General features: G+C 40.5%; 1 protein-coding gene across 3 annotated transcripts in view; it reads right to left on the bottom strand.

Moving 5' to 3' along the window:
- Window positions 1-19,806, bottom strand: part of TFCP2 (transcription factor CP2) — a gene marked incomplete at both ends in the record, with an annotated part of 57,116 nt that overhangs the window by 11,282 nt on the left and 26,028 nt on the right. For 2 of the 3 annotated variants that reach the window (XM_080705799.1, XM_080705800.1), the window contains 7 exons: window positions 2,879-2,969; window positions 4,089-4,182; window positions 4,925-4,973; window positions 9,509-9,597; window positions 11,692-11,802; window positions 13,716-13,868; window positions 16,426-16,532. In XM_080705799.1, coding sequence (XP_080561925.1) covers window positions 2,879-2,969; window positions 4,089-4,182; window positions 4,925-4,973; window positions 9,509-9,597; window positions 11,692-11,802; window positions 13,716-13,868; window positions 16,426-16,532 — 694 coding nt within the window. The remainder of the gene's footprint in view (window positions 1-2,878; window positions 2,970-4,088; window positions 4,183-4,924; window positions 4,974-9,508; window positions 9,598-11,691; window positions 11,803-13,715; window positions 13,869-16,425; window positions 16,533-19,806) is intronic. The other variant, XM_080705801.1, reaches the window with a different exon arrangement.

Below are 19,806 nucleotides of genomic sequence, written 5' to 3'. Positions count from 1 at the left end.
CTTTAAAATTTTCTAAGAGTATAGCCAACCTGATTCAATATCCTTTGTGAGGTACATAAATATAAATCCTTAATGACAGTAGTAGTGGTGCAAGCCTATAATCCCAGTACATGGGAGGCTGAGACAGGAGGATCATAGGTTCAAGGATAGCCTCAGCAATAAATGAAATTCTTATCAACCTAGCAAGACCATTTCCAAATAAGAAATATAATAAATAAAATTGGGCTGGAGGTGTAGCTTAAAGAAGGTAGAATGCCTCTGGGTTCAATCCCCAGTACCACAAAAACATAATATATATATTATTACTTTATCATATATATGTATATATAATATATAATAATAATATATATCTCCTTCACAATTTGTTTTACTATTAGTTACTAATTTAGTTTTGATGCCATTGACTCTTTTTTTGTGTGTGTGTGTGTTTGTGGTACTGGGGGTGGAACCCAGGGGCTTTCTACCCCCAGGCTATACTCCCAGACCTATTTTATATTTTATTTGGAAACAGAGTCTCACTAAGTTGCTGAGAGCCTCACTAAGTAGCTGAGGCTGGCTTCGAACCTGTGCGATCCTCCTGCCTCCCAAGCGCTGGGATTACACTGTGCACCACAAGTCTTGACTCATGTTTTACCCATCAGCATTACTACTATTTAAAATAGTAAATTTCAAGAAAGGACTATAAAATACTCTTTATTAGAAGTATCATTTGCGAGCAGACACTTAAATAATTGCTACTCAAAGCTGAGCATATAGCTCAGTAGTAGAGTACTTGGCTAGCATGCGTGAGACCCTAGAAAATACACACACTCTTTCTCTTTCTTTCTCTCCCCCTCTCCCCCCCCTCTCTCTCTCCCTCCCTCCCCTCCCCCTCCCCTCCCCTTCTCTCTCTCTCCCTCCCCTCCCCCCTCCCCTCCCCTTCTCTCTCTCTCTCCCTCCCTCCCTCCCCTCCCCTCCCCTCCCTCTCTCTCTCCTCTCTCTCTCTCTCTCTCTCTCTCTCTCTCTCTCTCTCTCTCTCTCTCTCTCTCCCCTCCCCTCCCCTCCCTCTCTCTCTCTCCTCTCTCTCTCCCTCCCCCTCCCCCTCCCCCCTCTCTCTCTCCCTCCCTCCCTCCCCTCCCCTCCCTCTCTCTCTCTCCTCTCTCTCTCCCCCCTCCCCCTCCCCCTCCCCCCCCCCTCTCTCTCTCCCTCCTACCCAAACTAAAGAATGTCCTCTTCTCCAGTTAAAACTGACTCAGGGCTTTTGTGCCTGATGAAGGAATTCTGCCTAAGATATTCTTCCCTCATATGGATCCACAGCTTCTTCATTTTTCTCACAATAGCTTACATATCTTCTCATCAGAGTTCTTTCCCATACATACTCTGGGTACTCTATATTCCATAGCCTTGTTTTTGCTTATTTGCTTTGTTTTCCTTTAAAGTTCTTATCACTTTTCATAATGCTTATTACCTCTTTCTCTCTCTCTCCCCATACACACACACACACACACACACACACACACACACACACACAGACACACACATGAAAGTAATTTCTGTTGGTCGTGGTGGCACAAAAGTCTATAATCCCAGTACTTGGGAAGCTGAGACAGGAGGATCACAGGTTCGAGGCCAGCCTCAGAGATTTAGAAAGGTGTCCCAGAAACTTAGCAAGACTCTGTTTCAAAATAAAAGGTAAGAGCCAGGCGTGGTGGCGCATGCTTGTAATCCCTGCGCTTGGGAGGCTGAGACAGGAGGACCGCACATGTTCGAAGCCAGCCTCAGCTACTTAGTGAGGCTCTCAGCAACTTAGTGAGACCCTGTTTCCAAATAAAGTATAAAATAGGTCCAGGAGTATAGCCCAGAGGTAGAAAAGCCTCTGGGTTCCACTCCCAGCACCACACACACACACACACACACACACACACACACACTAATTAATTAATTAAAAAAATAAAAGGTAAAATAGGGCTTGGAGTGTAGCTTGAAATTAGAATGCCTCCAGTACAATTTTAAGAAAAGGAAATTCTATAATTTTGTTTTGCTCATTAATATATCTCCAGAGCCTACAATAGTACCTGACTCATGATAATAGCACCTGAATGATTTACTGGATTTGAAACCTGGTTTGGATATATAGCTAGGTGGTAGAGCACTTGTCTAACATGCCAAGGCTTTATAAAACAAAAAAGAAAAACACTACCTAGACATTAAAAAAATAAATAAATAAAGCTGGGTGTGGTGGTGCACGCTTGTAATCCCAGCATTTGGGAGGATTGCACAGGAGGACTGCAGTTTGTGGACAGCCTCAGCTACTGAATGGGGCCCTTTGCAACTCAGTGAGACCTTATTTCAAAATAAAGAATAAAAAATAGGGCTGCGGGTATAGCTTGAAGGTAGAATGTCTCTGGGTTCCATCCCCAGTACCACAAAAGAAGGGAGGTATTATGGTGAATCGTAATACATAGCTGAGGTTCAAGATTCTTCTCCATATTCGCATACTCATATACAGCATGCAGGCAGTGGCCTTTTTTCCCGTGAATTTATTTTTTTAACCTGCTGTGTTTTGGCCTTTGGCGTTTAGAGATCACGATCCCCTACTTGGGTAGACTGAACCCAGAGGCAGACTGTGCGAGCATTCCCATACCAGGAGGTGGATTGAGAAACATAGCTTTTCAGAATGGCTTGGGGTGACCATTCCTTAGGAAAGTGTGTCCTGGGCCAAAAGCTGACTCTGGTTAAATGCTCATTCTCTGGTAACATAAAGGCCTTGAAAAATAGCTGACATTTTAAAAAATGTTTTGATAAGATGTATTTAATTGTCTAGAGTACTGCGAAGAATCCCTGAACCCAAATTCACTTGAAACCCAACTTCACTGATATTTTAGCACTAATTACATACCGGCCTTTTAATGCATTAAAAAGTCTGATTCCATCTGCAGGGCCACAGATTTGGATCACATCATCTCTGGTCAGTTTCAATAAATCTGCCCCTGGAATAGATAGGAAAACGGGTGATAAAGGCAACAATTCTCTTTGTTAATGACTATAAAAATGGGCTCCATTACAAGGACACCTCTTCACCAGTATGTTATAATCTGTAATCGTTTGCAAGGAATATCCGGCTCGTTATGACCTGATCCCAGCCTTGTGTCCTGTCCCCACTCTCATCCAATTAACTTCTCCACTTAGCATTATGCTCTTATTTTACTGACTGTGCTGAATGAGCACGTTATTCTTCCTGCCTGAAACATCCTTATTTACCTGCGGCAGTCCTCCCTCGGCACTCCAGCCTCAGCCCACAAGCCACGCGCGCCCCCTCAGGCCGGACCTTCTGCTGAGCATGTCACTCCACACACACCTCCGCGGGGACACTGACAGCTCAGTAGCTAACTGAGCTGCTGTTTCATACCTGATGATGAGTGAGCTCTCTGACCAGGAAGTATGCCTTATCCCTCTATCTTCTAACCCATAGAAGGATTAAAAAAAAAAAAAAAAAAAGTGAAGCCGGGTGTGGTGGCGCACTGTAATCCCTGCGCTTGGGAGGCTGAGACAGGAGGATCAAAGCCAGCCTCAGCTACTTAGTGAGGCTTTCAGCAACGTAGTGAGACCCTGTATCCAAATAAAATATAAAATAGGTCTGGGAGCATAGCCCAGAGGTAGAAAGTCTCTGGGTTCCACCCCCAGTACCACCAAAAAAAAAAAAAAAAAAAAAAAAAAGTGGATTGGCAAGTAAAATACCATATAATGATAAGGGGGAAATTTCAGACTATCTGTAAATGCCCCTTGATAAATACTATATGAAATATATATCTTTAAAAGTATTGTTTAGAATAAGCATTTTAAAATTATACTGAGTTAAAAAAATATTTAAAAAATTTATACTGAGTTCCCACCAAGAAGTGTTTTCAGGTATCTCACAGCACAGCTGCAGCTCATGACAAAGTCTGAAGGGTTTTATGAAATTCATTTCCTCAGAAAATTACACTAAGATGTCTCTCTTACACACACACGCGCATGCACTTGCTTGGGCATGCATCTCACATGTAAACCTGAAGCCCCTAGAATGTTTTCTCCATTCTGGGGAAAACAAAAGGAAAAGCAAATTTAACCGGAGAAGTTGGTGAAAAGCCTCGTGAACGTAGAAAAACGGTTTCGGTGCAACCACTGCTGAGCTTCCTGAGGCGTGGTTGTTGGCAGGAGGTTCTGAAAGGGAGAAAGCATTTTTTGGTAACTAAATAGAACCATCTGTGTATTACCTAGCCAACAGCCACCCCCTCCCTCTACAGTGTACGTGCATGTGCGTGCACGCACACAGACACACACACACACACACACACACAATCAGATAGACCTAGTTTGTTTGCAAGTTGTTTATAACACATCAATTTCTTTCTCTTTCTAGCTATGGAATTTATCTTTCCCACTAGACAATAAGCTCTTCAAATTCACAAGTCCCTGGAGTCCCAGGTATTGGAGAAGCTGAGGCAGAAGGATCACTTAAGCCCACAAGTGTGAGACCAGCCTGGACAACATAGTGAAACCCCAGTCTCAAAAAAAAAAAAAAAAAAAAAATTAAGGATCCTGCATTACCAGTTTCATGTCAGTTATATATAGTTTTGTTTTGTTTTTGGCGGTGGTACTGGGGATTGAATCCAGAGAATTCTAACCTCTGAGCTAAACTCCCTGGCCTTTTTATATTTTTGTGTTGAAACAGTGTCTTACTAGGTTGATGAGAGTCTCACGGAGTTGCTAAGGCTGGCCTTGGACCTGCGATCCTCCTGTCTCAGCCTCCCCAGTATTGGGATTATAGGCATGGACCACCATACCAGCTGCTTAATGAATGAATGAATAACATTCTTTAAAAGTTGGGCATTTCTACATAACTGCAGAGTCATCAAAATATGACCAGACAGTGCACATAATTGCCATTTAACTTTAGACTTACATCTGTGACTGGAGGGGGCGGATCTGGCTGGTGGTTTGGTGAACCATTTCTAAAAACATTAAAATGAAAGGATGAGTTCATAGCACACACTAGGGCTCAACATTTCAGTCTTTTTTTTTTTTTTTTTTTTGGTACTGGAGGTGGAACCCAGGGACTTTCTACCTCCGGGCTATATGCCCAACCTATTTTATACTTTATTTAGAAACAGGATCTCACTAAGTTGCTGAGAGCCTCACTACGTAGCTGAGGCTGGCTTCGAACCTGTGCGTCCCCTGTCTCAGCCTCCCAAGTGCGGGGATTACAAGTGTGTGCACCATACCTGGCTAACATTTCAGTCTTAATCTTTATTATAAATCTTAAGCCAGAGACTTAAAAGAATCTGTGCTCTCATAATAGATTCTTATTCTTTGACCTAATAGTTCAAAGTTATGTGTTAATTTAACCTAATAACTTTAAGGGGAGGAGGAGGATAAATCATGTTTTACAACATTTTCATTACTGAGAAAACTAAGAAAGATATCAAAATTTCAATAAGTTGAAACTGATGAGAAAATTACAGCATAAATAATATTTGTAAGGGACTGAGGGTATAGTTCAGTGGTAGCACACGTGCCTAGAAATGCATAAGGCACTGGATTCAATACCCAGCACCACAAAAAGAAAAAGGAAGGAAGAAAAGAAGGAACCTGCAAGAAATTTATCAGAATGAAAAATACTGAAATATAGCCAGGTGTGGTGGTGCACGCTTGTAATCCCAGCATTCAGGAGGCTGAGACTGGAAGATCGCGGTTCTCAGACAGCCTCAGCTATTTGGTGAGGCCCTCCACAACTTAGTAAGACCCTCTTTCAAAATAAAAAATAGGGCAGGGGTGTAGCTGAGAGGTAGAATGCCTCTGGCTTCCATCCCCAGACCTGGAAAAAAAAAACTGGAATATAAATGCACTATTCTTTTACTATTATTAATTTTTAAAATACTGGAAAATAAATGGACTATTCTTTTACTATTACTACTTTATTAAGTATATAAATATGCACATTTACATATTCAGGAAAATACATGAAAAAATTTATGAAATAAAATATGATCATATATTTACTGTCTCCCACCATTTTTTTTTTTTTTTTGGTGGTACTGGGGTTCCTGGAAGCCCTTCTACCTCCGGGCTACACTCCCAGACCTATTTTTACATTTTTATTTGGAAACAGGGTCTCCTAAGCCAGCGCGCGCGGCTGGCTTTGAACCTGTGCGATCCTCCTGTTTTTGCCTCCCAAGCACGGGGATTACAAGCGTGCGCCACCACGCCCGGCTTGTCTCCCACCATTTTTTATTTGGCAAAAGTAAAAGGGCAGCTGGGCATGGTAGCGCTCACGTGTAATTCCTGAGCTTGGGAGGTTGAGACAGGAGGATCGCACAGGTTCGAAGCCAGCCTCAGCTACTTAGTGAGGCTCTCAGTAACTTAGTGAGACCCTGTTTCCAAATAAAATATAAAATAGATTTGGGAGTATAGCCCGGAGGTAGAAAGCCCCTGGGTTCCACCCCCAGTAACACCAAAAAAAAAAAAAGTAAAAAGACATGCCATAAAATAGGAGATAGTTACAGTATATTAATTGCCAAAACAATACAGAATTAAAAATTCTTAAGTATTTGTATAGAACCAATTTTAAAAAAGATAAAAAGACATAGAAGGTTTTCTAATGTCCTGATAAGAATGTCCCAACCTCTCAAATATCAGAAAAACAATTACTTTAAATTGTTTTTTAAGTAACTTTAAAATTTTAAAGCTACTTTAAAATAAATGCTGTCTAAGCAGGGTGTGGTGATACACACCTCAGTACTTGGGAGGCTGAGACAGGAGGATCGCAGGTGTGAGGCTTGGTGAGGCTCTCCGCAACTTAGTAAGACCCTGTTTCAAAATAAAACTTAAAATAGGGCTGAGAGGTAGAATGCCTTTGGGTTCAATCCCCAGCACCACATACACACAAAAAAAAATTAAAGCCGTCTAATTTGTGATTGAAGGTATCTCCACACCTTGTTTTCCCTTTGTAAAACTTTCTTTTGTGTATGGATCATCCCTCTCCCTAATGCTTACTTTGTTTTTAATGGGAGGGGAGGGGAGTTGAGCCTAATAATGAAATGCAAAACAAAAATAAAATAATTTTTTTTTTGGTGGTACTGGAGGTGGAACCCAGAGGCTTTCTACCTCCAGGCTATACTCCCAGACCTTTTTTATATTTTTATTTGGAAACAGGGTCTCACTAAGTTGCTAAGAGTCTCAGTAAGTAGCTGAGGCCGGCTTCGAACCTGTGCAATCCTCCTGTCTCAGCCTCCCAAGCGTGGGGATTACAAGCGTGCGCCACCACGCCCAGCATTAAAATAAAAATTTAAAAACACAAACCTTAAACCAAATATAATATTTGAAATTGCTTGTAGGAAGCCTACATCATCCTGTGGATGATAAGAAAGCTTTTTGTTGTTGCTGTGTTTTGTGGTATTGATTAAACTCAGGGAAACTACTTCTGAGTTACACCCCAGTGATTTTTATTTTTTATTTTGAAAGAGTCTCACTGAATTACTTAGGATCTCACAAAGTTGCTGAAGCTGGCCTCGAATCTGCAATTTTCCTGTCTTAGCCTACCAAATAATGTGATTACAGGCATGTGCCACCATGCCTGGCAAGATTTTTTTGTCAAAAGAGGTGTTTTTGTTCTTTTTACCCCCGCACAGTGGTGTGCACCTATAGTCCCAACCTTTGGGAGGCTGAGGCAAGGAGGATTACATAAACTCGGGATTCAGAGGCCAGCCTGGGCAACACAGGAAGACTAACATTGTCTCTTCATTTTCATTTCCTTTTATTTTACGGTAATAGGGATGGAATTCAGGGGCATTCTACCTCTGAAATACAACTCCAGCCCTATTTTTTATTCTTTATTTTGAAACATTCTGAGTTGCAGAGGGCCTCATTAAGTAGCTGAGGCTGGCTGAAAACCACGATGCTCCTTTTTCTGCCTCCCTAATGTGCCACCACGCCTGGCTGGCATTATCTTTTTAAAATAAATAAATAAATATTTTAACCTGAGCTGCACAATTAAAATTTGGTGTTCAAATTTAGTAATTAATTTATCTCAGGCCCTCGTTATATGTATCCCTTCAACATAATGTCTCTTTTTTCCTAATTTTTTTTTTTTTTTTTTTTTGGTGGTACTGGGGTTCCTGGAAGCCCTTCTACCTCGGGGCTACACTCCCAGACCTATTTTTACATTTTCATTTTGGAAACAGGGTCTCCTAAGCCAGCGCGCGGCTGGCTTCGAACCTGCGCGATCCTCCTGTCTCCGCCTCCCAAGCGCGGGGATTACAAGCGTGTGCCACCACGCCCGGCCTAATTTTTGTTTTGAATATTTAAGCTAACATAATTAAATCATTTAAGAAGCAAGTCAAACATAGAACCTAAATAAATCCAAGATCAAACATCATGCTGGGTGTGGTGGCACACAGTTGTAATCCCAGCATTTGGGAGGCTGAGACCGGAGGTTTGCGGACAGCCTCAGCTACTTAGTGAAGCCCTTTGCAACCTAGTGAGACCCTGTCTCAAAATAAGGAATAAAAAATAGGGCTGGGGGCAGGTTCCATTCCCAGGGCCGAAAAACAAACAAACAACAACAACAACAACAACAACAAAAAAAACACCCAAAATCTCAAATCAAATCTCATAAACAAATAATATGTTCACACACTTAGAGCAACCTATTCCCAAATTTCAGTTAAGGCTCTGTGAAATACATGTTATATACTAGAAAGCTACTTTTTAAAATTGGAGTGGGGATTTATACAAACTTTCAATTATCTCTGATAGTAAAAGGCAAGAAAGCAAGATTAAATACATCCCATAGATAATTCTAAAACTTTATTTTAGCCATCATCTTAAACCTACTTTCCCCAGTGATCAAAGACATACAATAATTAGGTATTAGAAGCATTCGTAACAAGTAATAAAAGACGTCAATGTCTAAACAGTTCCCAGTGACCACGCCCTGGTGCAAGTATGATCAGGAGCGGAAATTACTACAAAATGAGCAGTAAGGAGAAGCTGAGACCAGCTCAGCCAGGCGTGGTGCTGCACACTTGTACTCTCAGTACCAGGGAGGCTATGACAGGAGGATCACAGGTCTGAGGCCATCCTCAGCTACTTAGTGAGGGCCTCTGAAACTTACCGAGACCCTGCTTCAAATAAAAAAATAAAATAGGGTTGAGAGTGTAGCTCAAAGATAGAATGCCCTGGGTCAATCCCCAATACTACAAAAAACAAACAAAAAACCCCAGATAATAAGTCTCTGAATCGCTAAAAAATGGACCATAAATGCTTTACTATCTATTGCTACTTCAAAGTCCAGATGAAGGGGAGAAGGGGAGAAATGGCTATTCAGAGCTTTTCCAATCTCTTATGAAGATAATCCAAACCTCCTTAAAAATTCAAAGACTGACCAAATAGAAGTACTTATTGATCTAGAAAGATCTTTTTATGAAAACATAATGATAAAATACATATTTAGCGAAAAATACAAATCAATTTCATTTCCCAAACTTACCCTTCCCCAAGAGAAAAACTGCTATGGGAACTGTTGAAGCCAGGTGATGGGGAGTTATTGACATATGTAATCTCAGGCCATGGAGAGCACTGAAAACAAAGGATAATTTAGATAATGGAAAAGCATATACATTCTGGCATTCCACTAAAATATCGTCACTTGAAGCCAGGCGTGGTGGTGCACGCTTATAATCCCAGTATTCAGGAGGCTGACACAGGAGGGTCATGGACAGCCTCAGCTACTAGTGAGGCCCTTTGCAACTCAGTGAAACCCTGTTTCAAAAATCAAGAAGAAAAAAAATAGGGCTGGGGATGTAGCTCAAAGGTAGAATGCCCCAGTACCACAAAGAAGAAAGAAAGAAAGAAAGAAAGAAAGAAAGAAAGAAAGAAAGAAAGAAAGAAAGAAAGGAAAGAAGAAAGGAAGGAAGGAAGGAAGGAGGAGGAGGAGGAGGAAGAGGAAGGAAGGAAGAAAGGAAGGAAGGAAGGAAGGAAGGAAGGAAGGAAGGAAGGAAGGAAGGAAGGAAATATTGTCAAGCTGGGCATGGACAGCCTCAGGTACTTAGTGAGGCCCTTTGCAACTCAGTGAGACCCGGTTTCAAAATAAAGAATAAAAAATAGGACAGGTGGGTATAGCTTGGTGGTTGAATGCTCCTGGGTTCCATCCCCAGACCCTAAAAAAAAAAAAAAAGAAAAAGAAAAAAAAGAAAAAGAAAAGAAAAGAAAAAGAAAATATTGTCACTTGAACAGCATATCTCTTTTTTTTTTTTTGGTACTAGGGATTGAACCCAGGGCCATTCTACTACTATGCTACACCTCCATCCATATTTTATTTTTTAATTAATTAATTAATTAACTTACTTATTTATATTGGTGTGTGTGGCACTGGAGATTGAATCCGGGGGCATTCTACACCCCTCTCCCCATTTCATTTCTCATTTGGAAACAGGGTCTCACTAAGTTGCAGAAAGCCTTACAAAGTTGCCAAGGTGCCTTTGGAATCTGTGATCCTTCTGTTTCTGTCTCTCAAGTACTAGGATTACAAGTGTGTGCCACCGTGCACAGTTTTATTTATTATTTATTTATTTATTTATTTATTTATTTATTTATTTATTTATTTAGCAGGTCTGGGATGGAACCCAGGGGCATTCGACTTCCAAGGTACAGCCCCTGCCCTATTTTTTATTCTTCTTCTTTTTTTTTTTTTTTTGGCAGCTCTGGGGATGGAATCCAGGAACATTCGACCTCTGAGCTATACTCCCTGCCCTATTTTTTTATTCTTTATTTTGAAACAGGGTTTCACTGAGTTTTAGTGGGCCTAAGTAGCTGAGGCTGTCTGCAAACCACGATCCTCTGGTCTCAGCCTCCCGAATGCTGGGATTGCAAGCGTGTGCCACCATGCCTGGTTCTCTTTATTTTGAAACAGGGTCTCACTAAGTCGCAGAGGACCTCACTAAGTAGCTGAGGCTGTCTGCGAACCGCGATCCTCCGGTCTCAGCCTCCTGAATGTTGGGATTACAAACGTGTGCCACCATGCCTGGCTTTTTATTTTTTAATTTTGAAACAAAGTCTAAAATGCTGAAAATTTTGTAAAGTTGCAGAGGCTGACTTCCAATCTGTGATTCGACTGTCTCAGTCCCTGTAAGTACTGGGATTACAAGCATGTGCCATTGTGCCTGGGGTGAACAGCACATCTTGATTATCAAATCTTAATTCTTCAGAGGTCTCCATAAGCAAACAAGAATATGCTCAAAAGTAAATTTAGACAGGCTGAAAGAGATATATTTTTCTATAAAATAAAGATTAAAGGTATCAGGGGTGTAGTTCCATGGTAGAATGCTTGTCTACCATGTACAAGACTCTGGATCTGATTCCCAACACCACAAAAAAAGGGAGGGGGAATTATGGACTGAAATTGTCACCAAAAGAAGTCCTTTTAGAAGCTGGGTATGGTGACACATGCTTGTAATCCCAGCATTCGGGAGGCTGAGACAGGAGGATCACAGTTCACACCCAGCCTCAGCTCCTTAATGAGGCCCTCCGCAATTCACTGAGACCCTGTTTCAAAAAGTAAAGAAAAAAAATTGGGCTGGGTGTGTAGCTCGGAGGTAGAATGCCCCTGGGTTCCATCCCCAGTAACACACACACACACACACACACAAAAAAAAAAAAAAAAAGTCCTTTTACCTCCGTGAGTATGGTTGTCTCATAGGACGGTTGATATTTCTCCTTTTCATGAGGTGTTCGTTTCTCCATTTTTTCTCTATCTGTTTTCTGCTTTCTGTCTGCACCTTTGGGCTGAAATGAAATAATGCTTTGTTTTAACCTCAAGTACTTACCCTTTGACCCAAGAATATTACTTATTTTTTGGAAATACGGATTGATCCCAGGGCCTTATACATGCTAGGCAAGCACTCTACCAATGAACTATATCCTTAACCCTTTTTATTGTTTTACTTTGAAACAGATTCTCACTAAGTTGCTCAGGCTGGCCTTGAAATTGTGAGCCTCCTGCCTCTGCCTCCCAAGCAGCTGGGTATATGCCTATTGTTGCAATAATAGGCATACACCACCATACCTTGCCAACAATGAATAATTTTAAAAACTTTAAATGTTCACATCTGAAACAAACATGTATGTGTAATGATGTAAATACAAGACATATCATCCCATCTCGTCTTAAAAAAAGGAAATTTAGCCGGGCGTGGTGGCGCACGCTTGTAATCCCCGCGCTTGGGAGGCAGAAACAGGAGGATCGCGCAGGTTCGAAGCCAGCCCCGCGCACTGGCTTAGGAGACCCTGTTTCCAAATAAAAATGTAAAAATAGGTCTGGGAGTGTAGCCCGGAGGTAGAAGGGCTTCCAGGAACCCCAGTACCACCAAAAAAAAAAAAAAAAAAGGAAATTTAAACGTTTATCTGATAGAATTGAAAAAGAAGCCGAGCGTGGTGGCACACACTTGTAATCCCCACGCTTGGGAGGCTGAGACAGGAGGATCGCACGGGTTCGAAGCCAGCCTCAGCTACTTAGTGAGGCTCTCAGCAACCTAGTGAGACCCTGTTTCCAAATAAAATATAAAATAGGTCTGGGAGTATAGCCTGGAGGTAGAAAGCCTTTGGTTTCCAACCCCAGTACCTCCAAAAAAAAAAAAAAAAGAAAAAGAATTGGAAAAGAATACAAATGGAAAAATCTCTAAGGACAAAATTAAGTGAAAAACATATCAAGTCTCAAAACAACTCATACAGTATAATTCCATTCATGTTTCAAAGAAGGGAAAAGATGTTTAGACCTATGCATGTTATAAAGGCAGCGAAGGGGACCAGAAGCATACATACCAAGTTACAACAGTGGCTATCTCTAGGGAGAGGTTGAGGAGTAAAGGTAAGAGTCGTTGGGAAAATTTTCTGTATTATGTTCTGAATACTTTTATATTATTAAGTCTTTTGGAGTCAGAACATATTTATCCTTGTGATAAAAATAAAGAGCAAAATACAAAAAGAGATCAAGTATGAATGTAACCAAAATAGTCAACTTTCCATAATTTGTGTGCGCTTTTATAGAATAAGCGGTGTACTGGCGCACACTTGTAATCCCAGTACTTGAGAGACAGAGACAGAAGGATCATAGGTTTAAGGCCAGCCTCAGCAACTTAGTGAGACCCTGTTTCAAAATAAAAAGTAAAATAAGGCTAACGGTGTAGCTCAGTGGTAGAACACCCCTGGGTTCAATCCCCAGTACCTTAAAAACAAACAAACAAAACCAAAAAAGCTTGTAAACTCAACAGGCTGTTTTTGAGGTACTGAGGATTGAACCCAGGGGTGTTCTACCTCTGAGCTATATACTACCAGACCAATTTCATTTGTTATTTGGAAACAAGGTCTCACTAACTTGTAGACGGTGTCAGTTGATGAGGCTGGCTATGAACCTGTGAGCCTTCTTTCACAGCCTTCCAAGCACTGGGACTTCAGACATGTGCCACCACACCCAGCTTTAAGAGTTTTTCAATTTTTATCTTTCTTGTGTCCATTCCTAAAATCCCATTATCCCATGCCCATTCCCATTTAAATTACTTTATCAGGCATCTCAGCAATTATCAGTGACTCTAGTCTAGACTGAGTTTGAAGTTTTTGCAAAAAGTCAAATTGACTTTTGAACTTGGTAACTAGGATTAAAATTAAAAGGCAATAAAAAGGGTCCACAGGCCCAAGAATACCTTGAAGACTTTGATCTGGCAGCTGGCTGAGTGTAAGTGCTCAGTATACTCCCCATTCTCGTTCTCCTTGAAGGTATCGATTTGTACTCGGAATGGCACCCCCTTTTCTCCACCATGTTTTCTCATAGTGAATTCTGTACTAATACAGTGTACCTAAAAAAATATTTAACATTAAGAGTTCAGTACTGCGAGTTAGTCAAACTCATCAGCAATATTTCTTTTCTTTTTTTTTTTTTGTGGTACTGGGGGGTGGAGCCCAGGAGATTCTCTACCTCCCAGACCTGTTTTATACTTTATTTGGAAACAGGGTATCACTAAGTTGCTGAGAGCCTCACTAAGTAGCTGAAGCTGGCTTTGAACCTGTGTGATCCTCCTGTCTCAGTCTCCCAAGCGCGGGATTACAAGCATGTGCCACCATGCCTGGCAGCAATATTTCTTAAGCAACTAATATAAACAAAACCTTTAACAGGCATTTATAAACATCTATTAAAAAAAAAAAAAAAAACTACAGCCAAGCATGATGGCATACACTTGTAATCCCAGCATTCGGGAGACTGATACCGAAGGATCACGGTTTGTAGACAGCCTCAGCTACTTAGTGAGGCCCTCTGCAACTCAGTAAGACCCTGTTTCAAAATAAAGAATAAAAAATAGGGCTGAAGGTGTAGCTCAGAGGTAGAATGCACCTGGGTTCCATCCCCAGTACTGCAATAAATAAATAAATAAATAAATAAATAAATAAATAAATAAAATACAAATAAAAAACTCCTTTTATGATTTAAAAGAAGTTATTAGAGCCGGGCATGGTGGCACACGCTTGTAATCCCAGCATTCAGGAGACTGAGACCGAAGGATCACGGTTTGCAGACAGCCTCAGCTACTTAGTGAGGCCCTCTGCAACTCAGTGAGACCCTGTTTCAAAATAAAGAATAAAGCTGGGTGTGGTGGTGCACGCTTGTAATCCCCGCGCTTGGGAGGCTGAGACAGGAGGATCACGCAAGTTTGAAGCCAGCCTCAGCTGGTTTAAGAGACCCTGTTTCCAAATAAAATATAAAATAGGTCTGGGAGTGTAGCCCGGAGGTAGAAGGCCCCTGGGTTCCACCCCCAGTACCACACACACACAAAAAAAGAATAAAAAATAGGGCTGGGGGTGTAGCTCAGCGGTAGAATGCCCCTGGGTTCCATCCCCAAACCCGCAAAAAAAAAAAAAAAAAGAAGTTATTATAGTTTAATGAAAGAAATGAGAAAAATTTAAATGATTTTCAATTTTCAATGTAAACAAAGTTAATATACAGATCTGGTGCTATCAAAAGCTACCATGTGCAACTAAATTTATTAGCTGCTTCAGAGAATATGGAGTTAACATAAAAGAGAAATGATTTCTGTTCGTAGAGCTTTCTTTGTATTTAAGGTAAGTTTTAGAAACAGAAGGCAGAGTCTGTGCTGGGAAAGAGCAAATATGAAAGCTTATAGAAAAAGGTAGGAAAAATTTGCTTGCCTACTGCAAAAAGTCTAAAACTGGGGAATCAGCCGGGGGTCGTGGCGCACGCTTGTAATCCCCACGCTTGGGAGGCTGAGACAGGAGGATCGCACAGGTTCAAAGCTAGCCTCAGCTGCTTAGGGAGGCTCTCAGCAACTTAGTGAGACCCCAAATGAAATATAAAATAAGTCTGGGAGTATAGCCCGGAGGTACAAAACCCCTGGGTTCCATCCCCAGTACCACCAAAAATAAATAAATAAATAAATAAATAAAATAAAACTGGGGAATCTTAATAGTAGGACCTTGGCTGATTGACCACTCTCTAGCTTGGGTACATTACTTCATCTCTCTAAGCCTCAGACTATTCCTACTCTACAGAATGACTGTTGAACATTTTAAAATCCTTTATATAAAATATTTACTTAATACAGGGACTTATTTACTATTTACTTAATACTTGATAAACTGTTAGCTATAATTATAAAAAATGATTTTTGAGAAATCAAGCCAAAAGATATAATCAGATACACAAATTAAAATTTAAGTATACAAATTTTCAAAATAACTTTATGAATAACAGTGAAAAACTAGGACAATTGATTGGTTGGTTGATTGATTGATTGATTGAACGGTACCGGGGATTGAACCAGGGACATTCTACCTCCAAGCTACACCCCCAACCTTATTTTTTATTCTTTATTTTGAAACAGGTTCTCACTAAGTTGCAGGGTGCCTCACTAAGTAGCTGAGGCTGGCCGTGAACCTATGATCCTCCTGTCTCAGTCTCCCAAGTCCTGGGATTACAAGCATGTGCCACCGTGCCTGGTAAACTAGGACAATTTAGATGCTAAATAATTGTTAGGTAGGTTATGGTACAATCAAAGAATGATACATTATATAGCCATTAGCAGGAATTTGGGGAGATACAAGTAAATATATTGGTGTAATTAGACAAACAATAAAAACACAACTCCCCAGTACTCCGGCATCTGCACTTGACAGGCTAGAATATTAAAAAGACTTCAAATGTAAGGGCTGGGGTGTAACTCAATGTAGGATGCATGATAAGCATGCAAGAGATCCTGGTTCAATCACCAGCACCACAAAAAAAAATTTTAAAGATTTCAAATTTAATACATCTTTTTAAATTTAATACATTTTATCCATTAAGAAATAAACTGGTAGTAAGAGATATTCTTCATAACGGGCACCCCGTCTGCAATGCTTTACCTGAATAAAGACAGATGTCCTCTTTGTAGGGTCCCACAGGAACTCCACTGTATTTAGTTGGGTTGGATTAGCCCTAGGATCGATTATACCCACAGACATTGGGATATCTAAGAAAGAAAATGGTAATCACTGGATAATTCTGAGGGCTCCTTGTTTGATTTCTGAGATGGGGTCTTGCTATTCTCCCAGGCTGGCCTAAATCCCCTGGGCTCAAATGATCCTCCTGCCTTTATCACCCCAGTACAGCTACTTGGGTATATAACTACTTGTATTTATACAACCAAGTAGTTATACATTCATGTGCCTCTGCACCCAGGGCTGGCTACCCAGTATTAGTAAGAGAGCACAACTATAATCCCAGGACTTGGGAGACTGAGACAGGAGGATTGCAGGTTTGTGGCCAGCCTCAGCAATTTAGTAAGGCCTTCTGCAACTTAGTGAGACCCTGTTTCAAAATAATATAGTTCAGAGGTAACCCCTCAGTCCCCAGAATAAATCCCCAGTACCACCACCCCACCACCACCAAAAAAAAAAGCACTCATTCTTATATACTTATCCCTAATTAAGATTTTGGGTTATCATATCCTAAATGCTTTTTTGGCAATGAAAAAGTTTGATTAGAGTTCAAATTGGCTAAGCCAGGCGTGGTGGCGCATGCTTGTGATTCCAGCATTTGGGAGGATGAGACAGGAGGATCCAGGTTCGCAGCAGCCTTAGCTCCTTAGCGAGGCCCTTGCAACTCAGTGAGACCCTGTTTCAAAGTAAAGAATCATCAAAAATAGGACTGGGGTGTAGCTCGGAGATAGAATGCCTGGGTTCTATGGGGATACTACAAAAAATAAAAAATAAAAAAGGTTAAGTACTCTTTTTCTGAATACTTTTTCCCCATTTTAAAAACTTTATAAAATAAAGCAACTTAAATGCAATTTTCTTTTCTTTCTTTCCAGGGGCAGTTTACCTCTGAGCTACACCTCCCAGCCCTAGTTTTTAATTTTTATTTTGAAACAGGATCTTGCTAGGTAGAGTCTCACTACTTGCTGAGTCTGTCCTAGAACCTGCAATCTTTCTTGTCTCAGCCTCCCAAGTACTGGGATTACAAGTGTGTGCCTTTGTGGCTAGTGTTTCTTTATAATTTTCCCACCCCCCAAAAAAAAATTTTTTTTTTTCAGTACTGGGAATTGAACCCAGAGGCATTCTACCTCTGAGCCACACCCTGAGCCCTACTTTTTAGTCTTTATTTTGAAACAAGGTCTCACTTAAATTGCAGAGGGCCTCACTAAGTAGCTGAGGCTGGCAGTGAACCTGTGACTCTTCTGTCTCAGCCTCCCAAGTTCTAGGATTACAAGTGTACACCACACGCCTGGTTCGCCAAAAAAAAAATTTTTTTTTTTTTGGTGGTACTGGGGTTCCTGGAAGCCCTTCTACCTCCGGGATACACTCCCACGGGCTAAACTCCCAGACCTATTTTTTTAACTTTTTTATTTGGAAACAGGGTCTCTTAAGTCAGCGTGGCTGGCTTCGAACCAGCGCGATCCTCCTGTCTCCGCCTCCCAAGCGCGGGGATTATAAGCGTGCGCCACCACGCCTGGCATCGCCAAAATTTTTAAAGACAATCTACATACTAGCTTTACAATAATGAAAATTATAATGTGTTCTTCTAGTGTTATTACTAGAAGCACACTAGTGAATTACTATAGAAGGTGAAGCAGAGTGTTTGTACAAAGGCAGAAAGCAATATATTTGTAGACAGAAGTGGGAAAAACTAAACACAATGACTAATGCTGACTTGCCAAGGTTTCAAATAATTCCTGTAACACAGTGGCAAACCTTATATTCAAGAGGGAAGAAAATCTTAATGGACAGTAGTAGAACCTTGCTTTATATTCTATATAGTGGTTACTCAAATATCATTCCCTAGCTTTTCCTATGGACATTCTAATTGGAGAGAGAAGGATAGGTGATATTATCATAACTGTGCTATAACTATACCACTGGTTTTTTTTTGTTTTTGTTTTTGTTGTTTGTTTTTTGGGTTGTTTTTTTTGTTTTTTTTTTTTTTTTGCCGTACTAGGATAGAACCCAGGGGCATTTTAACTCTGAGTTACACCCTCAGTCCTATTTTTTTATTCTTTATTTTGAAACAGGGTCTTACACGGTGCAAAGGGCTTCACTAAGTAGTAGCTGAGGCTGTCTGCAAACCGAGCTCCTCCTGTTTCAGCCTCCCGAATGCTGGGATTACAAGCGTTCGCCACACACCCAGCTCTATACCACTGTTTTGACATCAATGATTAAAACATGAAGGGCTCAAGTAGGTCCTACTCCATAGTAGTAGTTGGGTTGGATTCACCCTAAGGTTAATTTATTATATAGATCTCAGGATATCTGTATGAAAATAGTGTTTTCTCAGGTAAAATTAGTAGTTCTTAAATTTGTTTACAACAATGTTTGCCAACAGTAAATATTAACCAATTGAGGAGCAAAGATAAAAATTATATTAAAAGTATATTAGATTAAAAGTATATTCAGGAAAAGAGACTGCATATGTATTTGTGAATTTCCTTTTTTAAATCCTATTTATTTAGGAAAAGCAAATTCTACACTGTGTAGCAAAGTATAGAAAAAAAAACCTAAATTGTAAACCAAGATATATGGATTCTAATCCCAGAAATCTTGTTTCTGGTAAAAAAAAAAAAAAAAAAAAAATATATATATATATATATATATATATACACACACACATACACATACACACACACACATATATATATGTATATATATACACACATACATACATACATACATACGTACATACATACACACACACACACACACACACACACACACACACTAATCTGGCCCTCCATTTTTGTTATTGTGTAGTGGTGGTAATGGGGATTGAACCCAAGGGGATTTTACCTTCAAACTATACTCCCAGCCCAATCCCAGTACAAGAAATAAAGAACAAGAAAGAAAAAAAGAAATTTAGTCAGTCGGGTGTAGTGGTGCAAGACCTGTAATCTCAATACTTGGGAAGCTGAGACAGGAGGATCACAGGTTCAAACCTAGTTTGCAGGGTAACTTAAGTGAGGTGCTGTTTCAAAATAAAAATAAAACAGGGCTGGGTGTAGTTCAGTGGTAGAATCCTTTGAGTTCAATCCCCAGTACTACCAAAAAAAAGGAAGAAAGAAAGGAAGGGAGGGACGGAGGGAGGGAGGGAGGGAGGAAGGAAGGAAACAGTTGGGCTGGGGATGTAGGCCAGTGGTATATAGCGCTTGCCTAGCATGCATGAGGCCCTGGATCGATTCCTAGTACCACAGACACAAGTAAGAAGTACCTGCAAGGACATGGAGAAATTGGAACCTTTAAGCACTACTGTGGAAA

The sequence above is a fragment of the Muscardinus avellanarius genome (genome assembly GCF_963383645.1).
Source record: "Muscardinus avellanarius genome assembly, chromosome: 11".
Classification (NCBI taxonomy): Eukaryota; Metazoa; Chordata; class Mammalia; order Rodentia; family Gliridae; genus Muscardinus; species Muscardinus avellanarius.
The sequence above is the reverse complement of the archived record's forward strand: the minus strand, read 5'-3'. Positions and strand labels throughout refer to the sequence as shown.